This window comes from Salvelinus namaycush, chromosome 3 (assembly GCF_016432855.1).
Source record: "Salvelinus namaycush isolate Seneca chromosome 3, SaNama_1.0, whole genome shotgun sequence".
Classification (NCBI taxonomy): domain Eukaryota; kingdom Metazoa; phylum Chordata; class Actinopteri; order Salmoniformes; family Salmonidae; genus Salvelinus; species Salvelinus namaycush.
In genome coordinates, this window is record NC_052309.1 from 91,979,703 (window position 1) to 92,002,316 (window position 22,614).

Here is a 22,614-nt window from a genome sequence, read left to right on the forward strand (position 1 = left end):
CCTCGGCAACCCCCAGCCTGTCCATGTATTATTACAATCTCTCCTCGACAACCCTCAGCCTGTCCATGTATTATTACAACCTCTCCTCGACAACCCCCAGCCTGTCCATGTATTATTACAACCTCTCCTCGGCAACCCCCAGCCTGTCCATGTATTATTACAACCCCTCCTCAGCAACGCCCAGCCTGTCCATGTATTATTACAACCTCTCCTCAGCAACCCCCAGCCTGTCCATGTATTATTACAACCTCTCCTCAGCAACCCCCAGCCTGTCCATGTATTATTACAACCTCTCCTCAGCAACCCCCAGCCTGTCCATGTATTATTACAACCTCTCCTCAGCAACCCCCAGGCTGTCCATGTATTATTACAACCTCTCCTCGACAACCCCCAGCCTGTCCATGTATTATTACAACCTCTCCTCGGCAACCCCCAGCCTGTCCATGTATTATTACAACCTCTCCTCGGCAACCCCCAGCCTGTCCATGTATTATTACAACCTCTCCTCGGCAACCCCCAGCCTGTCCATGTATTTGAACTGTTCCAGAACTAGCACACCTGATGCTACAACCGGTCAACGAGCACTTGACTACTATAAGCAGGCGTTAGTTCAGGGCTACAACAACATTGTGAAACGTCCCCGAGGAGAGATTTGAAAAAAGGCTGACATTGAGAATCATGGGCTCTCTCTATAACCAATAGTTGCCAAGAAAGAAAACATAGAATCTTCTCTTCATGTACTGATCTAGGACCAGTATTGCGCTTAACCTTCATTTAGTAAAGGTCAACTCCAGCTCATTTTAATAATGGAAATTGATCAAAAATGTATCACTAGCCACTTTAAACAATGCCACTTAATATAATGTATATGTATATACTGTACTCTATATCATCTACTGCATCTTGCCATCTTTATGTAATACATGTATCACTAGCCACTTTAAACTATGCCACTTTTATGTTTACATACCCTACATTACTCATCTCATATGTATATACTGTACTCGATACCATCTACTGCATCTTGCCTATGCCGTTCTGTACCATCACTTATTAATATATCTTTATGTACATATTCTTTATCCCTTTACACTTGTGTGTATAAGGTAGTAGTTGTAGAATTGTTAGGTTAGATTACTCGTTGGTTATTACTGCATTGTCAGCACTAGAAGCACAAGCATTTCGCTACACTCACATTAACATCTGATAACCATGTGTATGTGACAAATAAAATTTGATTTGGTCAGGACTGGCCAGGAGTATGCTGATCCTAGATCAGTGCTTAGGAGCGACTTCTACTTGCTTACACGTTGCACTGAGCAATGGGGACTCACACGGGGACAACAGCACCCCCTTGTGGAATAATTACACCAACAGAACTGGCCACATGCAACTATGTTTCAATCCGATCGCGGCTATCGGCATTGCGACTTTTAAAGGCAATATCCGATTGAGTCGACATATGCCGCGTTTACCGTAAATGGAATCTCTGCGAACGCGGGAACATTTTCTGCCTATCACCCAGGATCTAATTTAATCCCGGTCTATACATCTGAACGGTTCTTTCAAACCCCCATTTGATTAATTATACACGTCATATTAAGAAGGTAACACTTACAAAATCACATATAAGCCAAAATAGCTATTCCAGAGAAATGATGTACTAAAGTAATACCGGTATTCACAGAGTGAAACCCATTGCACCCGTCAGATTTAAAACAAACCTTCTTATAAAACCTACTAAATATAGTATGACTGCACAAAACATTATGAACACCTGCTCTTTCCACGACATAGGTGAATCGGGGGTGAAAGCTATGATCCCTTATTGATGTCACTTGTTGAATCCACTTCAATCAGTGTAGATGAAGGGGAGGAGACATGTTAAACTCAATATTAGGAAGATGTTCCTAATGTTTTGTTCACTCGGTGTATACTGTAGGATTTAAGCCCATTGTTTTGTAGGAGTTAGTGTGGAGGCCTTGCTAACTGGGCCAATGTTATATGGGGTAGGGAAGGGGACTAGTTTGTAGGAGAGTGGGGGGTAGGGAAGGGGACTATTCTGCAGGAGGGAAAGGGGAAGGGGACTAGTTTGTGGGAGGGTAGGGGTTAAGGAAGGGGACTAGTTTGTAGGATGTTAGGGGTTAGGGAAGGGGACTAGTTTGTGGGAGGGTAGGGGTTAGGGAAGGGGACTAGTTTGTAGGAGGGTAGGGGTTAGGGAAGGGGACTAGTTTGTGGGAGGGTAGGGGTTAGGGAAGGGGACTAGTTTGTAGGAGGGTAGGGGTTAGGGAAGGGGACTAGTTTGTAGGAGGTTAGGGAAGGGGACTAGTTTGTAGGAGCGTAGGGGTTAGGGAAGGGGACTAGTTTGTAGGAGGGTAGGGGTTAGGGAAGGGGACTAGTTTGTAGGAGGGTAGGGGTTAGGGAAGGGGACTAGTTTGTAGGAGGGTAGGGGTTAGGGAAGGGGACTAGTTTGTGGGAGGGTAGGGGTTAAGGAAGGGGACTAGTTTGTAGGAGGGTAGGGGTTAGGGAAGGGGACTAGTTTGTAGGATGGTAGGGGTTAAGGAAGGGGACTAGTTTGTAGGAGCGTAGGGGTTAAGGAAGGGGACTAGTTTGTAGGAGGGTAGGGGTTAGGGAAGGGGACTAGTTTGTAGGAGGTTAGGGGTTAAGGAAGGGGACTAGTTTGTAGGAGCGTAGGGGTTAAGGAAGGGGACTAGTTTGTGGGAGGGTAGGGGTTAAGGAAGGGGACTAGTTTGTAGGAGGGTAGGGGTTAGGGAAGGGGACTAGTTTGTGGGAGGGTAGGGGTTAAGGAAGGGGACTAGTTTGTAGGAGGGTAGGGGTTAGGGAAGGGGACTAGTTTGTAGGAGGGTAGGGGTTAGGGAAGGGGACTAGTTTGTAGGAGGGTAGGGGTTAGGGAAGGGGACTAGTTTGTAGGAGCGTAGGGGTTAAGGAAGGGGACTAGTTTGTAGGAGGGTAGGGGTTAAGGAAGGGGACTAGTTTGTAGGAGCGTAGGGGTTAAGGAAGGGGACTAGTTTGTGGGAGGGTAGGGGTTAAGGAAGGGGACTAGTTTGTAGGAGGGTAGGGGTTAAGGAAGGGGACTAGTTTGTAGGAGGGTAGGGGTTAGGGAAGGGGACTAGGCTAGTACTATAGTTCCTATGTTTCTAAATGGAACCCGGCTAGCACCTGAGTGGAATATAAAGACAGTAGGGTCAACTCTTTACATGTGCTCCTCTGATCCTACTTATGTCCTTCCAGACTCAGTATCCCAGAAGTACTACTGCTGCTCACCACAAATGAGGAGCTGTCCTTTAGTTTCTCAAGGCAGTACGGTAGAGTTGCACCCTTTCCTTTTGTCTAATGCTATTCCAATTTGAAATATCTCGCTTTGGCCAAACTCTGCTTCTCTCAGTCTCTGGCTAGCTAGCCAGGCTACTGTTTCTGTATAGGACCAGGCTAGGAGAGTTAGCATGACTACAGTTTCTGTATAGGACCAGGCTAGGAGAGTTAGCATGACTACTGTTTCTGTATAGGACCAGGCTAGGAGAGTTAGCATGACTACTGTTTCTGTATAGGACCAGGCTAGGAGAGTTAGCATGACTACTGTTTCTGTATAGGACCAGGCTAGGAGAGTTAGCATGACTAATGTTTCTGTATAGGACCAGGCTAGGAGAGTTTCTGGTTGCTCACTGGAGGAAACTCGTTCTCATCATCCAGACAGACGGGACCAGCGGCAAACTCATGTTCTGGGATCACCTCGCCCTTCTTAGCCCCACCATCCTCAGAGTAACCTGGGGTAGAGAGGAGAGGAGAGGAGAGAGGTTACAGGTAAAGTTAAAGTTAAAGTTATACACACACCCTTTCAGATACAACACAAATCTCTCTTTCTGTCCATCTCTGTCTCTCTCACACAATCTCTCTCTCTCTCTCTCTCTCACACACAATATTTATCTCTTTCTCTCTCACTCACACACACCTGTAAGCGTGGTAGTGACTGGACCGGTGGTTGGTATGGCAACAGTGGCGGCGTATGATGGACATGCCTGGACGGGCACTGTGACCTCTGACCCTTCTGACTCCACCCCCTCCTCCTTGTCCTCATCCTCACCAAACAATCTGAGAGAGGGGGAGAGAGAGAGGGGAGAGAGAGAGAAAATCAGCAAGAGAGAGCAGCAAGATGTGTGACCTGTTGCCACAAGAAAAGGGAAACCAGTGAAGAACAAACACCATTGTAAATACAACCCATATTTCTGTTTATTTATTTTCCCCTTTGTACTTTAACTATTTGAACATCATTACAACACTCTATATAGACATATGACATTTGAAATGTCTTTATTCCTTTGAAACTTGTGAGTGTAATGTTTACTGTACATTTTATTGTTTATTTCATTTTTGTTTATTATCTATTTCACTTGCTTTGGCAATGTTAACATATGTTTCCCATGTCAATAAAGCATACATACTAGGTCTGGTATTGAATAGGTTGCAGATGACAACATAAATACTAGGTCTGGTATTGAATAGGTTGCAGATGACAACATAAATACTAGGTCTGGTATTGAATAAGTTGCAGATGACAACATAAATACTAGGTCTGGTATCGAATAGGTTGCAGATGACAACATAAATACTAGGTCTGGTATTGAATAGGTTGCAGATGACAACATAAATACTAGGTCTGGTATTGAATAAGTTGCAGATGACAACATAAATACTAGGTCTGGTATTGAATAAGTTGCAGATGACAACATAAATACTAGGTCTGGTATTGAATAAGTTGCAGATGACAACATAAATACTAGGTCTGGTATTGAACAAGTTGCAGATGACAACATAAATACTAGGTCTGGTATTGAATAAGTTGCAGATGACAACATAAATACTAGGTCTGGTATTGAATAGGTTGCAGATGACAACATAAATACTAGGTCTGGTATTGAACAAGTTGCAGATGACAACATAAATACTAGGTCTGGTATTGAATACGTTGCAGATGACAACATAAATACTAGGTCTGGTATTGAACAAGTTGCAGATGACAACAGAAATACTAGGTCTGGTATTGAATAGGTTGCAGATGACAACATAAATACTAGGTCTGGTATTGAATAAGTTGCAGATGACAACATAAATACTAGGTCTGGTATTGAACAAGTTGCAGATGACAACATAAATACTAGGTCTGGTATTGAATAAGTTGCAGATGACAACAGAAATACTAGGTCTGGTATTGAATAGGTTGCAGATGACAACATAAATACTAGGTCTGGTATTGAATAAGTTGCAGATGACAACATAAATACTAGGTCTGGTATTGAATAAGTTGCAGATGACAACAGAAATACTAGGTCTGGTATTGAATAAGTTGCAGATGACAACAGAAATACTAGGTCTGGTATTGAATAAGTTGCAGATGACAACATAAATACTAGGTCTGGTATTGAATAAGTTGCAGATGACAACATAAATACTAGGTCTGGTATTGAATAGGTTGCAGATGACAACATAAATACTAGGTCTGGTATTGAATACGTTGCAGATGACAACAGAAATACTAGGTCTGGTATTGAATAAGTTGCAGATGACAACATAAATACTAGGTCTGGTATTGAATAGGTTGCAGATGACAACAGAAATACTAGGTCTGGTATTGAATAAGTTGCAGATGATGGTTTTCCCAGATGTCACTTCCAGCAGTTTGTTTGATTAGCAAAGCAGCTGTAAGGGCTTCTGACCTCGATTGACCTCTGACCTGAGATGACCTCTCACCTGTGTTTCTGAGCCAGGACACACTCTCCTCCATCCTGAGGGTCGACGTTATAGATGAACAGCTGTCCGTCGGAGGAGGCCACCAGCAGACGAGGAAGCTTCTGGATCCTGACAGACAGACACAGGGACACAGCCAGCCATGACACCCTCACACCCAGTGGAACAGGACATACAACACTGTCATTTATGGCCATTACTCTAGGATCAGGTCAGGATGATCTACGATATAGTATTTTAAACTGTGTAATTCAGTCTACTACTGTCTACAACTGTGTATTACTGTGTATTACTGTCTACTACTGTCTACTACTGTGTATAACAAATAGAAGACCAAAACCTAATGAGACAAAAAAAACACACCAACTCCCTATACAGTACACACACACACACACACACACCATAAACTCACAATCCCTAAACACAAAAACACACACACAGGGAGACTCACATAGCGAGGGTACAGACGTTCCTCTGCCCGGCCACTAGGAGGCGTACAGTGGCGAAGGCTCTTTCCTGACTCATCACTCCAGACACCTCAAATGCAAATCGAAGTTTATTGTCATATGATAGGATACAGCCTAGTGTATACAGTACAATGTCATGCTACTTACAAGATCTCAGTACAGCAAGTAAACAAATATTTGAAATAGTATTGAATAAGAAGATAATATATAAACATGCAGGGAACAAGAAAGAAAATGCCAATAAGACAGACACCTGGGCTGGGAGGTAGCTGCTGGCTGCAGAGAACATCTTCCCTACATAGGATCCCCAGGTAGGACACTCCTCCTCTCCACTACACAGAGAGAGACAGGGAGATACACAGAGAGAGACAGGGAGATACAGAGAGAGAGACGGGGAGATACACAGAGAGAGACAGGGGAGATACACAGAGAGAGACGGGGAGATACACAGAGAGAGACAGGGGAGATACACAGAGAGAGACAGGGGAGATACACAGAGAGAGACGGGGAGATACACAGAGAGAGACAGGGGAGATACACAGAGAGAGACGGGGAGATACACAGAGAGAGACGGGGAGATACACAGAGAGAGACAGGGAGATACACAGAGAGAGAGACGGGGAGATACACAGAGAGAGAGACGGGGAGATACACAGAGAGAGACAGGGGAGATACACAGAGAGAGACGGGGAGATACACAGAGAGAGACAGGGGAGATACACAGAGAGAGACGGGGAGATACACAGAGAGAGACGGGGAGATACACAGAGAGAGACAGGGGAGATACACAGAGAGAGACGGGGAGATACACAGAGAGAGACGGGGAGATACACAGAGAGAGACATGGAGATACAGGGTTAGAGAGACAGGGAGATACACAGAGAGAGACGGGGAGATACACAGAGAGAGACGGGGAGATACACAGAGAGAGACGGGGAGATACACAGAGAGAGACGGGGAGATACACAGAGAGAGACGGGGAGATACACAGAGAGAGACGGGGAGATACACAGAGAGAGACGGGGAGATACACAGAGAGAGACGGGGAGATACACAGAGAGAGACGGGGAGATACACAGAGAGACGTGGAGATACACAGAGTGAGACAGGGAGATACAGAGAGAGAGACAGGGAGAGAGAAAGAGTGTGTGAGAGAGGGGGGATAGAGAGAGAGATGTATGTAGGCTTGCCAGGTTGGGGCTGACTCCTATGTGTGTGTGTGTGTGTGTGTGTGTGTGTGTGTGTGTGTGTGTGTGTGTGTGTGTGTGTGTGTGTGTGTGTGTGTGTGTGTGTGTGTGTGTGTGTGTGTGTGTGTGTGTGTGTGTGTGTGTGTACCTGGGTCCGTGCTGTTCCAGTTTGAAGATGTGTACGGTCTCAGTGTTGCTGGAGGCACAGAGGAACTGGGCGTCAGGACTGAAGGACAGGGAACTGATATTGACGTACCTGCAGAGACACACACGACACACACACACACACACACACACAGGAAGTTATTATAAGTCTCTTCTACACTCATACTGTTAGTAAGAACTTGATTACACAAATGACGTTATCTAGCTACAAAAGAATCATTTGAAACATTTCAGCTGACCTTTCCTTTGTTTTGCCTGTTCAATCACACTGTCATAATGAGAGATGTGTCATTATAAACCCGTCTTCAGTCTGTTCTAATGTTGTCATAATGAGAGATGTGTCATTAAAAACCCGTCTTCAGTCTGTTCTAATGTTGTCATAATGAGAGATGTGTCATTATAAACCCGTCTTCAGTCTGTTCTAATGTTGTCATAATGAGAGATGTGTCATTATAAACCTGTCTTCAGTCTGTTCTAATGTTGTCATAATGAGAGATGTGTCATTATAAACCCGTCTTCAGTCTGTTCTAATGTTGTCATAATGAGAGATGTGTCATTATAAACCTGTCTTCAGTCTGTTCTAATGTTGTCAATGAGAGATGTGTCATTATAAACCTGTCTTCAGTCTATTCTAATGTTGTCATAATGAGAGATGTGTCATTATTTATTTTATTTTTCCGTTATTTTACCAGGTAAGTTGACTGAGAACACGTTCTCATTTGCAGCAACGACCTGGGGAATAGTTACAGGGGAGAGATGAATGAGCCAATTGTAAACTGGGGATTATTAGGTGACCGTGATGGTTTGAGGGCCAGATTGGGAATTTAGCCAGGACACCGGGGTTAACACCCCTACTCTTACGATAGGTGCCATGGGATCTTTAATGACCTCAGAGAGTCAGGACACCCGTTTAACGTCCCATCCGAAAGACGGCACCCTACACAGGGCAGTGTCCCCAATCACTGCCCTGGGGCATTGGGATATTTTTTAGACCTGAGGAAAGAGTGCCACCTACTGGCCCTCCAACACCACTTCCAGCAGCATCTGGTCTCCCATCCAGGGACTGACCAGGACCAACCCTGCTTAGCTTCAGAAGCAAGCCAGCAGTGGTATGCAGGGTGGTATGCTGCTGAGGGTGGTAACCTGTCTTCAGTCTGTTCTAATGTTGTCATAATGAGAGATGAGTGTGGTACCAGCATGAGATCAGCTAATTCACTGGATTATTCTAGTGGTACCAGCATGAGATCAGCTAAATCACTGGATTATTCTAGTGTTACCAGCATGAGATCAGCTAATTCACTGGATTATTCTAGTGGTACCAGCATGAGATCAGCTAATTCACTGGATTATTCTAGTGGTACCAGCATGAGATCAGCTAATTCACTGGATTATTCTAGTGGTACCAGCATGAGATCAGCTAAAAATCACTGGATTATTCTAGTGGTACCAGCATGAGATCAGCTAAATCACTGGATTATTCTAGTGGTACCAGCATGAGATCAACTAATTCACTGGATTATTCTAGTGGTACCAGCATGAGATCGGCTAAATCACTGGATTATTCTAGTGGTACCAGCATGAGATCGGCTAATTCACTGGATTATTCTAGTGGTACCAGCATGAGATCAGCTAAATCACTGGATTATTCTAGTGGTACCAGCATGAGATCAGCTAATTCACTGGATTATTCTAGTGGTACCAGCATGAGATCAGCTAAATCACTGGATTATTCTAGTGGTACCAGCATGAGATCAGCTAAATCACTGGATTATTCTAGTGGTACCAGCATGAGATCAGCTAATTCACTGGATTATTCTAGTGGTACCAGCATGAGATCAGCTAAATCACTGGATTATTCTAGTGGTACCAGCATGAGATCAGCTAATTCACTGGATTATTCTAGTGGTACCAGCATGAGATCAGCTAAATCACTGGATTATTCTAGTGGTACCAGCATGAGATCAGCTAATTCACTGGATTATTCTAGTGGTACCAGCATGAGATCGGCTAAATCACTGGATTATTCTAGTGGTACCAGCATGAGATCAGCTAATTCACTGGATTATTCTAGTGGTACCAGCATGAGATCAGCTAATTCACTGGATTATTCTAGTGGTACCAGCATGAGATCAGCTAAATCACTGGATTATTCTAGTGGTACCAGCATGAGATCAGCTAATTCACTGGATTCATGAGGTGTGTTTTATGTGTTCTGTTAGTCCTGTTCATGAGGTGTGTTTTATGTGTTCTGTTAGTCCTGTTCATGAAGTGTGTTTTATGTGTTCTGTTAGTCCTGTTCATGAAGTGTGTTTTATGTGTTCTGTTAGTCCTGTTCATGAAGTGTGTTTTATGTGTTCTGTTAGTCCTGTTCATGAAGTGTGTTTTATGTGTTCTGTTAGTCCTGTTCATGAAGTGTGTTTTATGTGTTCTGTTAGTCCTGTTCATTATGTGTGTTTTATGTGTTCTGTTAGTCCTGTTCATGAAGTGTGTTTTATGTGTTCTGTTAGTCCTGTTCATGAAGTGTGTTTTATGTGTTCTGTTAGTCCTGTTCATGAAGTGTGTTTTATGTGTTCTGTTAGTCCTGTTCATTAGGTGTGTTTTATGTGTTCTGTTAGTCCTGTTCATTAGGTGTGTTTTATGTGTTCTGTTAGTCCTGTTCATGATGTGTGTTTTATGTGTTCTGTTAGTCCTGTTCATTACAGTAGATGTAGACTATGTTGTGTAGTAAAGTGTGTTTATACAGTTTATGTTGTATTGTGTGAACTCTGACCTCTTCATCCCTCTGCGGAACTCAAACAGACGCTGTCCCTCTGGGATGGAGAACACGCGGATTACAGTACCCTGGAGAGAGAGAGGGAGGGAGGGAGGGATATAAAGAAGGGAGGGAGAAAGAGAGTCAGTCCCTCACAGTCAGGACTGTCTAAATAGAGGGAGAAAGAGAGTCAGTCCCTCACAGTCAGGACTGTCTAAATAGAGGGAGAAAGAGAGTCAGTCCCTCACAGTCAGGACTGTCTAAATAGAGGGAGGAAGAGAGTCAGTCCCTCACAGTCAGGACTGTCTAAATAGAGGGAGGAAGAGAGTCAGTCCCTCACAGTCAGGACTGTCTAAATAGAGGGAGGAAGAGAGTCAGTCCCTCACAGTCAGGACTGTCTAAATAGAGGGAGAAAGAGAGTCAGTCCCTCACAGTCAGGACTGTCTAAATAGAGGGAGAAAGAGAGTCAGTCCCTCCCAGTCATGACTGTCTAAATAGAGGGAGAAAGAGAGTCAGTCCCTCACAGTCAGGACTGTCTAAATAGAGGGAGAAAGAGAGTCAGTCCCTCACAGTCAGGACTGTCTAAATAGAGGGAGAAAGAGAGTCAGTCCCTCACAGTCAGGACTGTCTAGCTACACTGTAGTTATCTTGATTTTATTATTATAGTGTCATGCCTCTTCAGGATGCCCCGCCCACATGGGCTTATAATACACTATGTGCTGTAGCAGAATACATCTACTACTAGTCAAGTACTGAATGTTTTGGACATGGCCAGGGCCTGACTGCAATATCCAGGTATGTTGTCAAAAAGCAGCGCTGGCCTCCCGTCACTAGGGGCAGCTGTCCTGGTAGTGCTTACCCTCTCCGAGGCGCTGGCCAGCTTGGTGCCTGACGAGTTGAAGGTGAGAGCAGCCAGGGGACTGTCATGGGCCGGGATCATTGTCACAGTGCTCTGAGAGAGAGAGAGAGAGAGAGAGAGAGAGAGAGAGAGAGAGAGAGAGAGAGAGAGAGAGAGAGAGACAAAGAGAGAGAGACAGAGACAGAGAGACAGAGACAGAGAGACAGAGACAGAGAGACAGAGAGGATGATTGACTGAGTCATAAAACAGAAACATGGTACTACTGCCATATATAACAACTTGACTGCAATGTCTGAACATCCCTTCAATGTAGCAGCTACAGTAGTACTGACAACCAAGCTATAGAGCACAGTATAATAGCAGCATAGAGCACAGTATAATAGCACTACAGTAGTAGTACAGTAGTAGTACAGAATTATAGTAGTATAGTAGTAGTACTGGCAACCAAGCTATAGAGCACCGTATAATAGTAGTATAATAGTAGTACAGTAATAGTACAGTAGTATCATAGTACAGTAGTACAGTAATATAGTAGTACAGTAGTAGTGCAGCAGTAGTACAGTAGTATCATAGTACAGTAGTACAGTAATATAGTAGTACAGTAGTAGTGCAGTAGTAGAGTAGTACAGTGGTATTGTAGTACAGTAGTACAGTACAGTAATATAGTAGTACAGTAGTAGTGCAGTAGTATAGTAGTAGTACAGTAGTATAGTAGTAGTACCGTAGTAGTACAGTAGTAGTACAGTAGTATAGTAGTGCAGTAGTAGTACAGTAGTAGTACAGTAGTAGTACAGTAATATAGTAGTACAGTAGTGGTGCAGTAGTATAGTAGTAGCACAGTAGTATAGTAGTACAGTAGTAGTACAGTAGTATAGTAGTAGTACAGTAGTATAGTAGTGCAGTAGTAGTGCAGTAGTACAGTAGTAGTACAGTAGTAGTACAGTAGTATAGTAGTAGTACAGTAGTATAGTAGTAGTACAGTAGTACAGTAGTAATACAGTAGTACAGTAGTAGTACAGTAGTATAGTAGTACAGTAGTAAAACAGTAGTCTGGCCCAGGAGTGTGAAAGTGAACGGAAAGGCTCTGGAGCAACGAACCGCCCTTGCTGCCTGGCCGGTTCCCCTCTCTCCACTGGGATTCTCTACCTCTAACCCTATTATAGGGGCTGAGTCACTGGCTTACTGGTGCTCTTTTATGCCGTCCCTAGGGGTGCGTCACTTGAGTGGGTTGAGTTACTGACGTGATCTTCCTGTCTGGGTTGGTGCCCCCCCCTTGGTTTGTGCTGTGGTGGAGATCTTTGTGGGCTATACTCGGCCTTGTCTCAGGATTGTAAGTTGGTGGTTGAAGATATCCCTCTAGTGGTGCGGGGGCTGTGCTTTGGCAAAGTGGGTGGGGTTATATCCTTCCTGTTTGGCCCTGTCCGGGGGTATCATCGGATGGGGCCACAGTGTCTCCTGACCCCTCCTGTCTCAGCCTCCAGTATTTATGCTGCAGTAGTTTGTGTCGGGGGGCTAGGGTCAGTTGGTTATATCTGGAGTACTTCTCCTGTCTTATCCAGTGTCCTGTGTGAATTTAAGTATGCTCTCTCTAATTCTCTCCTTCTCTCTTTCTTTCTCTCTCTCGGAGGACCTGAGCCCTAGGATCATACGTCAGGACTACCGGGCATGATGACTCCTTGCTGTCCCCAGTCCACCTGGCCTTGCTGCTGTTCCAGTTTCAACTGTTCTGCCTGCGGTTATGGAACCCCTACCTGTCCCAGACCTGCTGTTTTCAACTCTTAATCATCGGCTATGAAAAGCCAACTGACATTTATTCCTGATTATTATTTGACCATGCTTGTCATTTATGAACATTTTGAACATCTTGGCCATGTTCTGTTATAATCTCCACCCGGCACAGCCAGAAGAGGACTGGCCACCCCTCATAGCCTGGTTCCTCTCTAGGTTTCTTCCTAGGTTTTGGCCTTTCTAGGGAGTTTTTCCTAGCCACCGTGCTTCTACATCTGCATTGCTTGCTGTTTGGGGTTTTAGGCTGGGTTTCTGTACAGCACTTCGAGATATTAGCTGATGTACGAAGGGCTATATAAAATAAACTTGATTGATATAGTAGTAGTACAGTTGTACAGTAGTGCAGTAGTAGTGTAGTAGTAGAGTAGTAGTATAGTAGTACAGTAGTAGTACAGTAGTACAGTAGTAGTACAGTAGTACAGTAGTAGTACAGTAGTAGTACAGTAGTAGTACAGTAGTACAGTAGTAGTACAGTAGTAGTACAGTAGTAGTACAGTAGTATAGTAGTAGTACAGTAGTATAGTGTGGCTCAGTTGGTAGAGCATGGCGCTTGCAACGCCAGGTTTGTGGGTTCATTCCCCACGGGGGGACCAGGATGAATATGTATTAATTTCCAATTTGTAAGTCGCTCTGGATAAGAGCGTCTGCTAAATGACTTAAATGTAAATGTATAGTAGTACAGTGGTAGTGCAGTAGTATAGTAGTAGTAGTATAGTAGTGCAGTAGTAGTACAGTAGTACAGTAGTAGTACAGTAGTATAGTAGTCGTGCAGTAGTAGTAGTACAGTAGTTTTGTAGTAGTACAGTAGTTTTGTAGTAGTACAGAAGTATAGTACTAGTACAGAAGTATAGCAGTACAGTACTATAGTAGTACAGTAGTAGTACAGTATAGTAGTACAGTAGTATAGTTGTAGTACAGTAGTATTGTAGTACAGTAATATAGTAGTACAGTAGTAGTACAGTAGTACAGTAGTACAGTAGTGCAGTAGTAGTACAGTAGTATAGTAGTAGTACAGTAGTATAGTAGTGCAGTAGTAGTGTAGTAGTAGAGTAGTAGTATAGTAGTGCAGTAGTAGTACAGTAGTACAGTAGTAGTACAGTAGTACAGTAGTAGTACAGTAGTAGTACAGTAGTAGTACAGTAGTAGTACAGTAGTATAGTAGTGCAGTAGTAGTACAGTAGTATAGTAGTAGTACAGTAGTATAGTAGTGCAGTAGTAGTGTAGTAGTAGAGTAGTAGTATAGTAGTGCAGTAGTAGTACAGTAGTACAGTAGTAGTACAGTAGTACAGTAGTAGTACAGTAGTAGTACAGTAGTAGTACAGTAGTAGTACAGTAGTACAGTAGTAGTACAGTAGTATAGTAGTACAGTGGTAGTGCAGTAGTATAGTAGTAGTATAGTAGTAGTATAGTAGTGCAGTAGTAGTACAGTAGTACAGTAGTAGTACAGTAGTATAGTAGTAGTGCAGTAGTAGTAGTACAGTAGTTTTGTAGTAGTACAGTAGTTTTGTAGTAGTACAGAAGTATAGTACTAGTACAGATGTATAGCAGTACAGTACTATAGTAGTACAGTAGTAGTACAGTATAGTAGTACAGTAGTATAGTTGTAGTACAGTAATATAGTAATACAGTAGCAGTACAGTAGTAGTACAGTAGTAGTGCAGAAGTGCAGTAATAGTACAGTAGTATAGTGGTAGTATAGTAGTAGTACAGTAGTAGTGCAGTAGTATAGTTGTAGTACAGTAGTATAGTTGTAGTGCAGTAGTAGTACAGTAGTACAGTAGTAGTACAGTAGTATAGTAGTACAGTGGTATAGTGGTAGTACAGTAGTGGTACAGTGGTAGTACAGTAGTATAGTAGCAGTACAGTAATAGTGCAGTAGTAGTATAGTAGTATAGTGGCAGTGCAGTAGTATAGTAGCGGTACAGTAGTAGTATAGTGGTTGTGCAGTGGTACAGTAGTAGTACAGTAGTATAGTAGCAGTATAGTAGTAGTACAGTGGTATAGTAGTAGTACAGCAGCAGTACAGTGGTACAGTAGTAGTACAGTAGTATAGTAGTTGTATAGTAGTAGTACAGTAGTATAGTAGTAGTACAGTAGTAGTATAGTAGTTGTGCAGTAGTACAGTAGTATAGTAGTATAGTAGTGCAGTAGTATAGTAGTAGTACAGCAGCAGTACAGTGGTTCAGTAGTACAGTAGTATAGTAGTAGTACAGTAGTATAGTAGTATAGTAGTAGTACAGTAGTACAGCAGCAGTACAGTAGTATAGTAGTAGTACAGTAGTAGTAGGCCTTACCAGGTTGTTGGCATCATAAACTATGATCTCTCCGATGGTGGAGCTGCCTGGGTAGGCCAGGTACGAGTTGGAATGGTTGATGGACAGAGCACACAGACCTGAACAGAACAACCATGTTCCTTTCAGTCCACAGAAAGACAGCTTCTGCTTTTCCCCTCAGAAACCCCATAGAGCAGCACACCCACTGGTTTAGGAGACACTGTTCTGTACACTGTGTTTACCTGAAGGGTTGGAGGGCGTGTTGAGAAGGGTCTTCAGCAGCTTCATGTCTTTGATGTTGTGGATGTACACTGACTCCTCCAGACACACCACCAGCCTCTACAGGGAGGGAGGGAGGGAGGGAGGGAGGGAGGGAGAGGTGACTGTTAGTATGTGAATTGCGCTGATAATTTCCTGGCAGGTTATCCTATGTAAACATGTCCTAATAAAGTCTTCAAAATCAATAGCTGCTGACAACAACGTCTCTACCTGGTCTCTATATGTATGTCTCTTACTGAACAACAAGGTCTCTACCTGGTCTCTATATGTATGTCTCTTACTGAACAACAACGTCTCTACCTGGTCTCTATATGTATGTCTCTTACTGGACAACAACGTCTCTACCTGGTCTCTATATGTATGTCTCTACCTGGTCTCTATATGTATGTCTCTTACTGAACAACAACGTCTCTACCTGGTCTCTATATGTATGTCTCTTACTGAACAACAACGTCTCTACGAGTTCTCTATATGTATGTCTCTTACTGAACGACAATGTCTCTACCTGGTCTCTATATGTATGTCTCTACCTGGTCTCTATATGTATGTCTCTTACTGGACAACAACGTCTCTACCTGGTCTCTATATGTATGTCTCTTACTGAACAACAACGTCTCTACCTGGTCTCTATATGTATGTCTCTTACTGAACAATAACGTCTCTACCTGGTCTCTATATGTATGTCTCTTACTGAACAACAACGTCTCTACCTGGTCTCTATATGTATGTCTCTTACTGAACAACAACGTCTCTACCTGGTCTCTATATGTATGTCTCTTACTGAACAACAACGTCTCTACCTGGTCTCTATATGTATGTCTCTTACTGGACAACAACGTCTCTACCTGGTCTCTATATGTATGTCTCTTACTGAACAACAACGTCTCTACCTGGTCTCTATATGTATGTCTCTTACTGAACAACAACGTCTCTACCTGGTCTCTATATGTGTGTCTCTTACTGAACAACAAGGTCTCTACCTGGTCTCTATATGTATGTCTCTTACTGAACAACAACGTCTCTACCTGGTCTCTATATGTATGTCTCTTACTGAACAACAACGTCTCTACCTGGTCTCTATATGTACGTCTCTACCTGGTCTCTATATGTATGTCTCTTACTGGACAACAACGTCTCTACCTGGTCTCTATATGTATGTCTCTACCTGGTCTCTATATGTATGTCTCTTACTGAACAACAAGGTCTCTACCTGGTCTCTATATGTATGTCTCTTACTGGACAACAACGTCTCTACGTGTTCTCTATATGTATGTCTCTTACTGAACGACAATGTCTCTACCTGGTCTCTATATGTATGTCTCTACCTGGTCTCTATATGTATGTCTCTTACTGGACAACAACGTCTCTACGTGGTCTCTATATGTATGTCTCTTACTGAACGACAACGTCTCTACCTGGTCTCTGTATGTATGTCTCTACCTGGTCTCTATATGTATGTCTCTACCTGGTCTCTGTATGTATGTCTCTTACTGAACAACAAGGTCTCTACCTGGTCTCTATATGTATGTCTCTTACTGAACAACAACGTCTCTACCTGGTCTCTATATGTATGTCTCTTACTGAACAACAACGTCTCTACCTGGTCTCTATATGTATGTCTCTTACTGAACAATAACGTCTCTACCTGGTCTCTATATGTATGTCTCTTACTGAACAACAACGTCTCTACCTGGTCTCTATATGTATGTCTCTTACTGAACAACAACGTCTCTACCTGGTCTCTATATGTATGTCTCTTACTGAACAACAACGTCTCTACCTGGTCTCTATATGTATGTCTCTTACTGGACAACAACGTCTCTACCTGGTCTCTATATGTATGTCTCTTACTGAACAACAACGTCTCTACCTGGTCTCTATATGTATGTCTCTTACTGAACAACAAGGTCTCTACCTGGTCTCTATATGTATGTCTCTTACTGAACAACAACGTCTCTACCTGGTCTCTATATGTATGTCTCTTACTGAACAACAACGTCTCTACCTGGTCTCTATATGTACGTCTCTACCTGGTCTCTATATGTATGTCTCTTACTGGACAACAACGTCTCTACCTGGTCTCTATATGTATGTCTCTACCTGGTCTCTATATGTATGTCTCTTACTGAACAACAAGGTCTCTACCTGGTCTCTATATGTATGTCTCTTACTGGACAACAACGTCTCTACCTGGTCTCTATATGTATGTCTCTTACTGAACAACAACGTCTCTACGTGTTCTCTATATGTATGTCTCTTACTGAACGACAATGTCTCTACCTGGTCTCTATATGTATGTCTCTACCTGGTCTCTATATGTATGTCTCTTACTGGACAACAACGTCTCTACGTGGTCTCTATATGTATGTCTCTTACTGAACGACAACGTCTCTACCTGGTCTCTGTATGTATGTCTCTACCTGGTCTCTGTATGTATGTCTCTTACTGAACAACAAGGTCTCTACCTGGTCTCTATATGTATGTCTCTTACTGAACAACAACGTCTCTACCTGGTCTCTATATGTATGTCTCTTACTGAACAACAACGTCTCTACCTGGTCTCTATATGTATGTCTCTTACTGAACAATAACGTCTCTACCTGGTCTCTATATGTATGTCTCTTACTGAACAACAACGTCTCTACCTGGTCTCTATATGTATGTCTCTTACTGAACAACAACGTCTCTACCTGGTCTCTATATGTATGTCTCTTACTGAACAACAACGTCTCTACCTGGTCTCTATATGTATGTCTCTTACTGGACAACAACGTCTCTACCTGGTCTCTATATGTATGTCTCTTACTGAACAACAACGTCTCTACCTGGTCTCTATATGTATGTCTCTTACTGAACAACAACGTCTCTACCTGGTCTCTATATGTATGTCTCTTACTGGACAACAACGTCTCTATCTGGTCTCTATATGTATGTCTCTTACTGAACGACAACGTCTCTACCTGGTCTCTGTATGTATGTCTCTACCTGGTCTCTATATGTATGTCTCTTACTGAACAACAACGTCTCTACCTGGTCTCTATATGTATGTCTCTTACTGGACAACAACGTCTCTACGTGTTCTCTATATGTATGTCTCTTACTGAACGACAATGTCTCTACCTGGTCTCTATATGTATGTCTCTACCTGGTCTCTATATGTATGTCTCTTACTGGACAACAACGTCTCTACGTGGTCTCTATATGTATGTCTCTTACTGAACGACAACGTCTCTACCTGGTCTCTGTATGTATGTCTCTACCTGGTCTCTATATGTATGTCTCTACCTGGTCTCTGTATGTATGTCTCTTACTGAACAACAAGGTCTCTACCTGGTCTCTATATGTATGTCTCTTACTGAACAACAACGTCTCTACCTGGTCTCTATAGTATGTCTCTTACTGAACAACAACGTCTCTACCTGGTCTCTATATGTATGTCTCTTACTGAACAATAACGTCTCTACCTGGTCTCTATATGTATGTCTCTTACTGAACAACAACGTCTCTACCTGGTCTCTATATGTATGTCTCTTACTGAACAACAACGTCTCTACCTGGTCTCTATATGTATGTCTCTACTGAACAACAACGTCTCTACCTGGTCTCTATATGTATGTCTCTTACTGGACAACAACGTCTCTACCTGGTCTCTATATGTATGTCTCTTACTGAACAACAACGTCTCTCCTGGTCTCTATATGTATGTCTCTTACTGAACAACAACGTCTCTACCTGGTCTCTATATGTTGTCTCTTACTGAACACAAGGTCTCTACCTGGTCTCTATATGTATGTCTCTTACTGAACACAACGTCTCTACCTGGTCTCTATATGTGAACGACAACGTCTCTACCTGTCTCTTATTTATGTCTCTACCTGGTCTCTATATGTATGGTCTCTTACTGAACTACAACGTCTCTACCTGGTCTCTATATGTATGTCTCTTACTGAACAACAACGTCTCTACCTGGTCTCTATATGTATGTCTCTTACTGGACAACACGGTCTTCTACCTGGTCTCTATGTATGTCTCTTATGACAACACGTCTCTACCTGGTCTCTATATGTATGTCTCTTACTGAACAACAACGTCTCTACCTGGTCTCTCTATGTATGTCTCTTACTGCACAACAACGTCTCTACCTGGTCCTCTATATGTATGTCTCTTACTGAACAACAACATCTCTACCTGGTCTCTATATGTATGTCTCTTACTGAACAAACCAAGTCTCTACGTGGTCTCTATATGTATTTCTCTTACTGAACAACACGTCTCTCTCTAACCTGGTCTCTATATGGTATGTCTCTACTGAACAACAACGTCTCTACCTGGTCTCTATAATGTAACGCTCTACCTGGTCTCTATATGTATGTCTCTTACTGAACAACAGTCTCTACCTGGTCTCTATATGTATGTCTCTTACTGAACAACAACGTCTCTACCTGGTCTCTATACGTATGTCTCTTACTGAACAACACGTCTCTACCTGGTCTCTATATGTATGTCTCTTACTGAACAACAACTCTCTACCTGGTCTCTATAGGTATGTCTCTTACGAACAACAACGTCTCTACCTGGTCTCTGTATGTATGTCTCTACTGGTCTCCTATATGTATGCTCTTACTGACAACAGCGTCTCTACCTGGTCTCTATATGTATGTCTCTTACTGGAACAACAACGTCTCTACTGGTCTCTATATGTATGTCTCTTACTAAACACAACGTCTCCCTACCTGGTCTCTATATGTTATGTCTCTTACTGGACAACAACGTCTCTACGTGGTCTCTGTATGTATGGTCTCTACCTGGTCTCTATATGTATGTCTCTACTGTGTCTCTTACTGAAACAACAACGTCTCTACCTGGTTCTCTGTATGTCATGTCTCTACCTGGTCTCTATATGTATGTCTCTTACTGAACAACAACGTCTCTACCTGGTTTCTATATGATGTCTCTACTGAAACAACAGTCTCTACCTGGTCTCTTATATGTATTGTCTCTACTGAACAACACGTCTCTACTGGTCTCTATATGTATGTCTCTTACTGAACAACAACGTCTCTACCTGGTCTCTTAATGTAGTCCTCTTAACCTGGTCTCTATATGTATGTCTCTATGTAGTCTCTTACTGAACAACAACGTCTCTACCTGGTCTCTGTATGTCTCATTTCCTCTACCTGGTCTCTATATGTATGTCTCTACTGAACAACAACGTCTCTACCTGGTCTCTATATGTATGTCTCTTACTGAACAACGTCTCTACCTGGTCTCTATATGTATGTCTCTTACTGAACACAACGTCTCTACCTGGTCTATAATGTTATTCTCTACCTGGTCTCTATATGTATGTCTCTTACTGAACAACACAACTCTCTACCTGGTCTCTATATGTATGTCTCTTACTGAACAACAACGTCTCTACCTGGTCTCTATATGTATGTCTCTTACTGGACACAACGTCTCTACCTGTCTCTATATGTATGTCTCTACTGAATAACAAGGTCTCTACTGGTCTCTATATGTATGTCTCTTACTGAACAACAACGTCTCTACCTGGTCTCTATATGTATGTCTCTTACTGAACAACAACGTCGTCTCTACTGGTCTCTATTGAATGTCTCTTACTGACAACACGTCTCTACCTGGTCTCTATATGTATTCTCTACGAACAACAACGTCTCTACCTGGTCTCTATATGTATGTCTCTTCCTGAACAACAACTCTCTACTGGTCTCTATATGTATGTCTCTTTACTGAACGACAACGTCTCTACCTGTCTCTGTATGTATGTCTCTACCTGGTCTCTTATATGTATGTCTCTTACTGAACAACAACTCTCTACCTGGTCTCTATATGTATGTCTCTTACTGACAACAACGTCTCTACCTGGTCTCTATATGTATGTCTCTTACTGAAGTCTCTACCTGGTCTCTATATGTATGTCTCTACCTGGTCTCTCTTGAATCAACAACGTCTCTACCTGTCTCTGTATGTACTGTCTCTACCTGGTCCTCTATATGTATGTCTCTTACTGAACAACAACGTCTCTACCTGTCTCTATATGTATGTCTCTTACTGAACAACAAGGTCTCTACCTGGTCTCTATATGTATGTCTCTTACTGAACAACAACGTCTCTACCTGTCTCTATGTATGTCCTACTGGTCTCTATATGTATGTCTCTTACTGACAACAAGTCTCTCTACCTGGTCTCTATATGTATGTCTCTTACTGAACAACAACGTCTCTACCTGGTCTCTATATGTATGTCTCTTACTGAACAACAACGTCTCTACCTGGTCTCTATATGTATGTCTCTTACTGGACAACAACGTCTCTACCTGGTCTCTATATGATGTCTTACTGAACAACAACGTCTCTTACCTGGTCTCTATATGTATGTCTCTTACTGAACAACAACGTCTCTACTGGTCTCTATATGTATGTCTCTTACTGACAACAACGTCTCTACCTGGTCTCTCTATAGTATGTACTGGTCTCTATATCTGAACAACAACGTCTCTACCTGGTCTCTATATGTATGTTCTCTTACTGAACCAACAACGTCTCTACCTGTCTCTCTATATGTATGTCTCTTACTGAACAACAACGTTTCTACCTGGTCTCTTATGTATTGTCTCTACTGAACAACAACATCTCTACGTGGTCTCTATATGTATGTCCTCTTACTGAACCCCAACATCTCTACCTTGGTCTCTATATGTATGTCTCTTACTGAACAACAACGTCTCTACTCTTGGTCTCTATATGTATGTCTCTTACTGAACAACACATCTCTAACTGGTCTCTATATGTATGTCTCTTACTGGACAACAACGTCCCCTTCTACCTGGTCTCTATATGTATGTCTCTACTGGTCTCTATTGTATGTCTCTACTATCTCGTCTCTACTGAACAACAAACGTCTCTACCTGTCTCTATATGTATGTATCTACGAAAAAAAGTCTCTACCTGGTCTCTATATGTATGTCTCTTACTGACACAACTCTCTACCTGTCTCTATAGTATGTCTCTTACTGAACAACAGGTCTCTACTGGTCTTCTATATGTATGCTTCTTCT

General features: G+C 42.6%; 1 protein-coding gene across 3 annotated transcripts in view; it reads right to left on the minus strand.

Moving 5' to 3' along the window:
* wipi1 (WD repeat domain, phosphoinositide interacting 1) overlaps window positions 1-22,614 on the minus strand; it is a 47,555-nt gene that overhangs the window by 3,147 nt on the left and 21,794 nt on the right. For all 3 annotated transcript variants that reach the window (XM_038987459.1, XM_038987452.1, XM_038987443.1), the window contains 10 exons: window positions 15,497-15,593; window positions 15,276-15,373; window positions 11,194-11,286; window positions 10,353-10,423; window positions 7,566-7,673; window positions 6,484-6,562; window positions 6,215-6,300; window positions 5,767-5,874; window positions 3,971-4,110; window positions 3,685-3,785 (listed from right to left, as the gene is read on the minus strand). In XM_038987459.1, coding sequence (XP_038843387.1) covers window positions 3,685-3,785; window positions 3,971-4,110; window positions 5,767-5,874; window positions 6,215-6,300; window positions 6,484-6,562; window positions 7,566-7,673; window positions 10,353-10,423; window positions 11,194-11,286; window positions 15,276-15,373; window positions 15,497-15,593 — 981 coding nt within the window. The remainder of the gene's footprint in view (window positions 1-3,684; window positions 3,786-3,970; window positions 4,111-5,766; window positions 5,875-6,214; window positions 6,301-6,483; window positions 6,563-7,565; window positions 7,674-10,352; window positions 10,424-11,193; window positions 11,287-15,275; window positions 15,374-15,496; window positions 15,594-22,614) is intronic.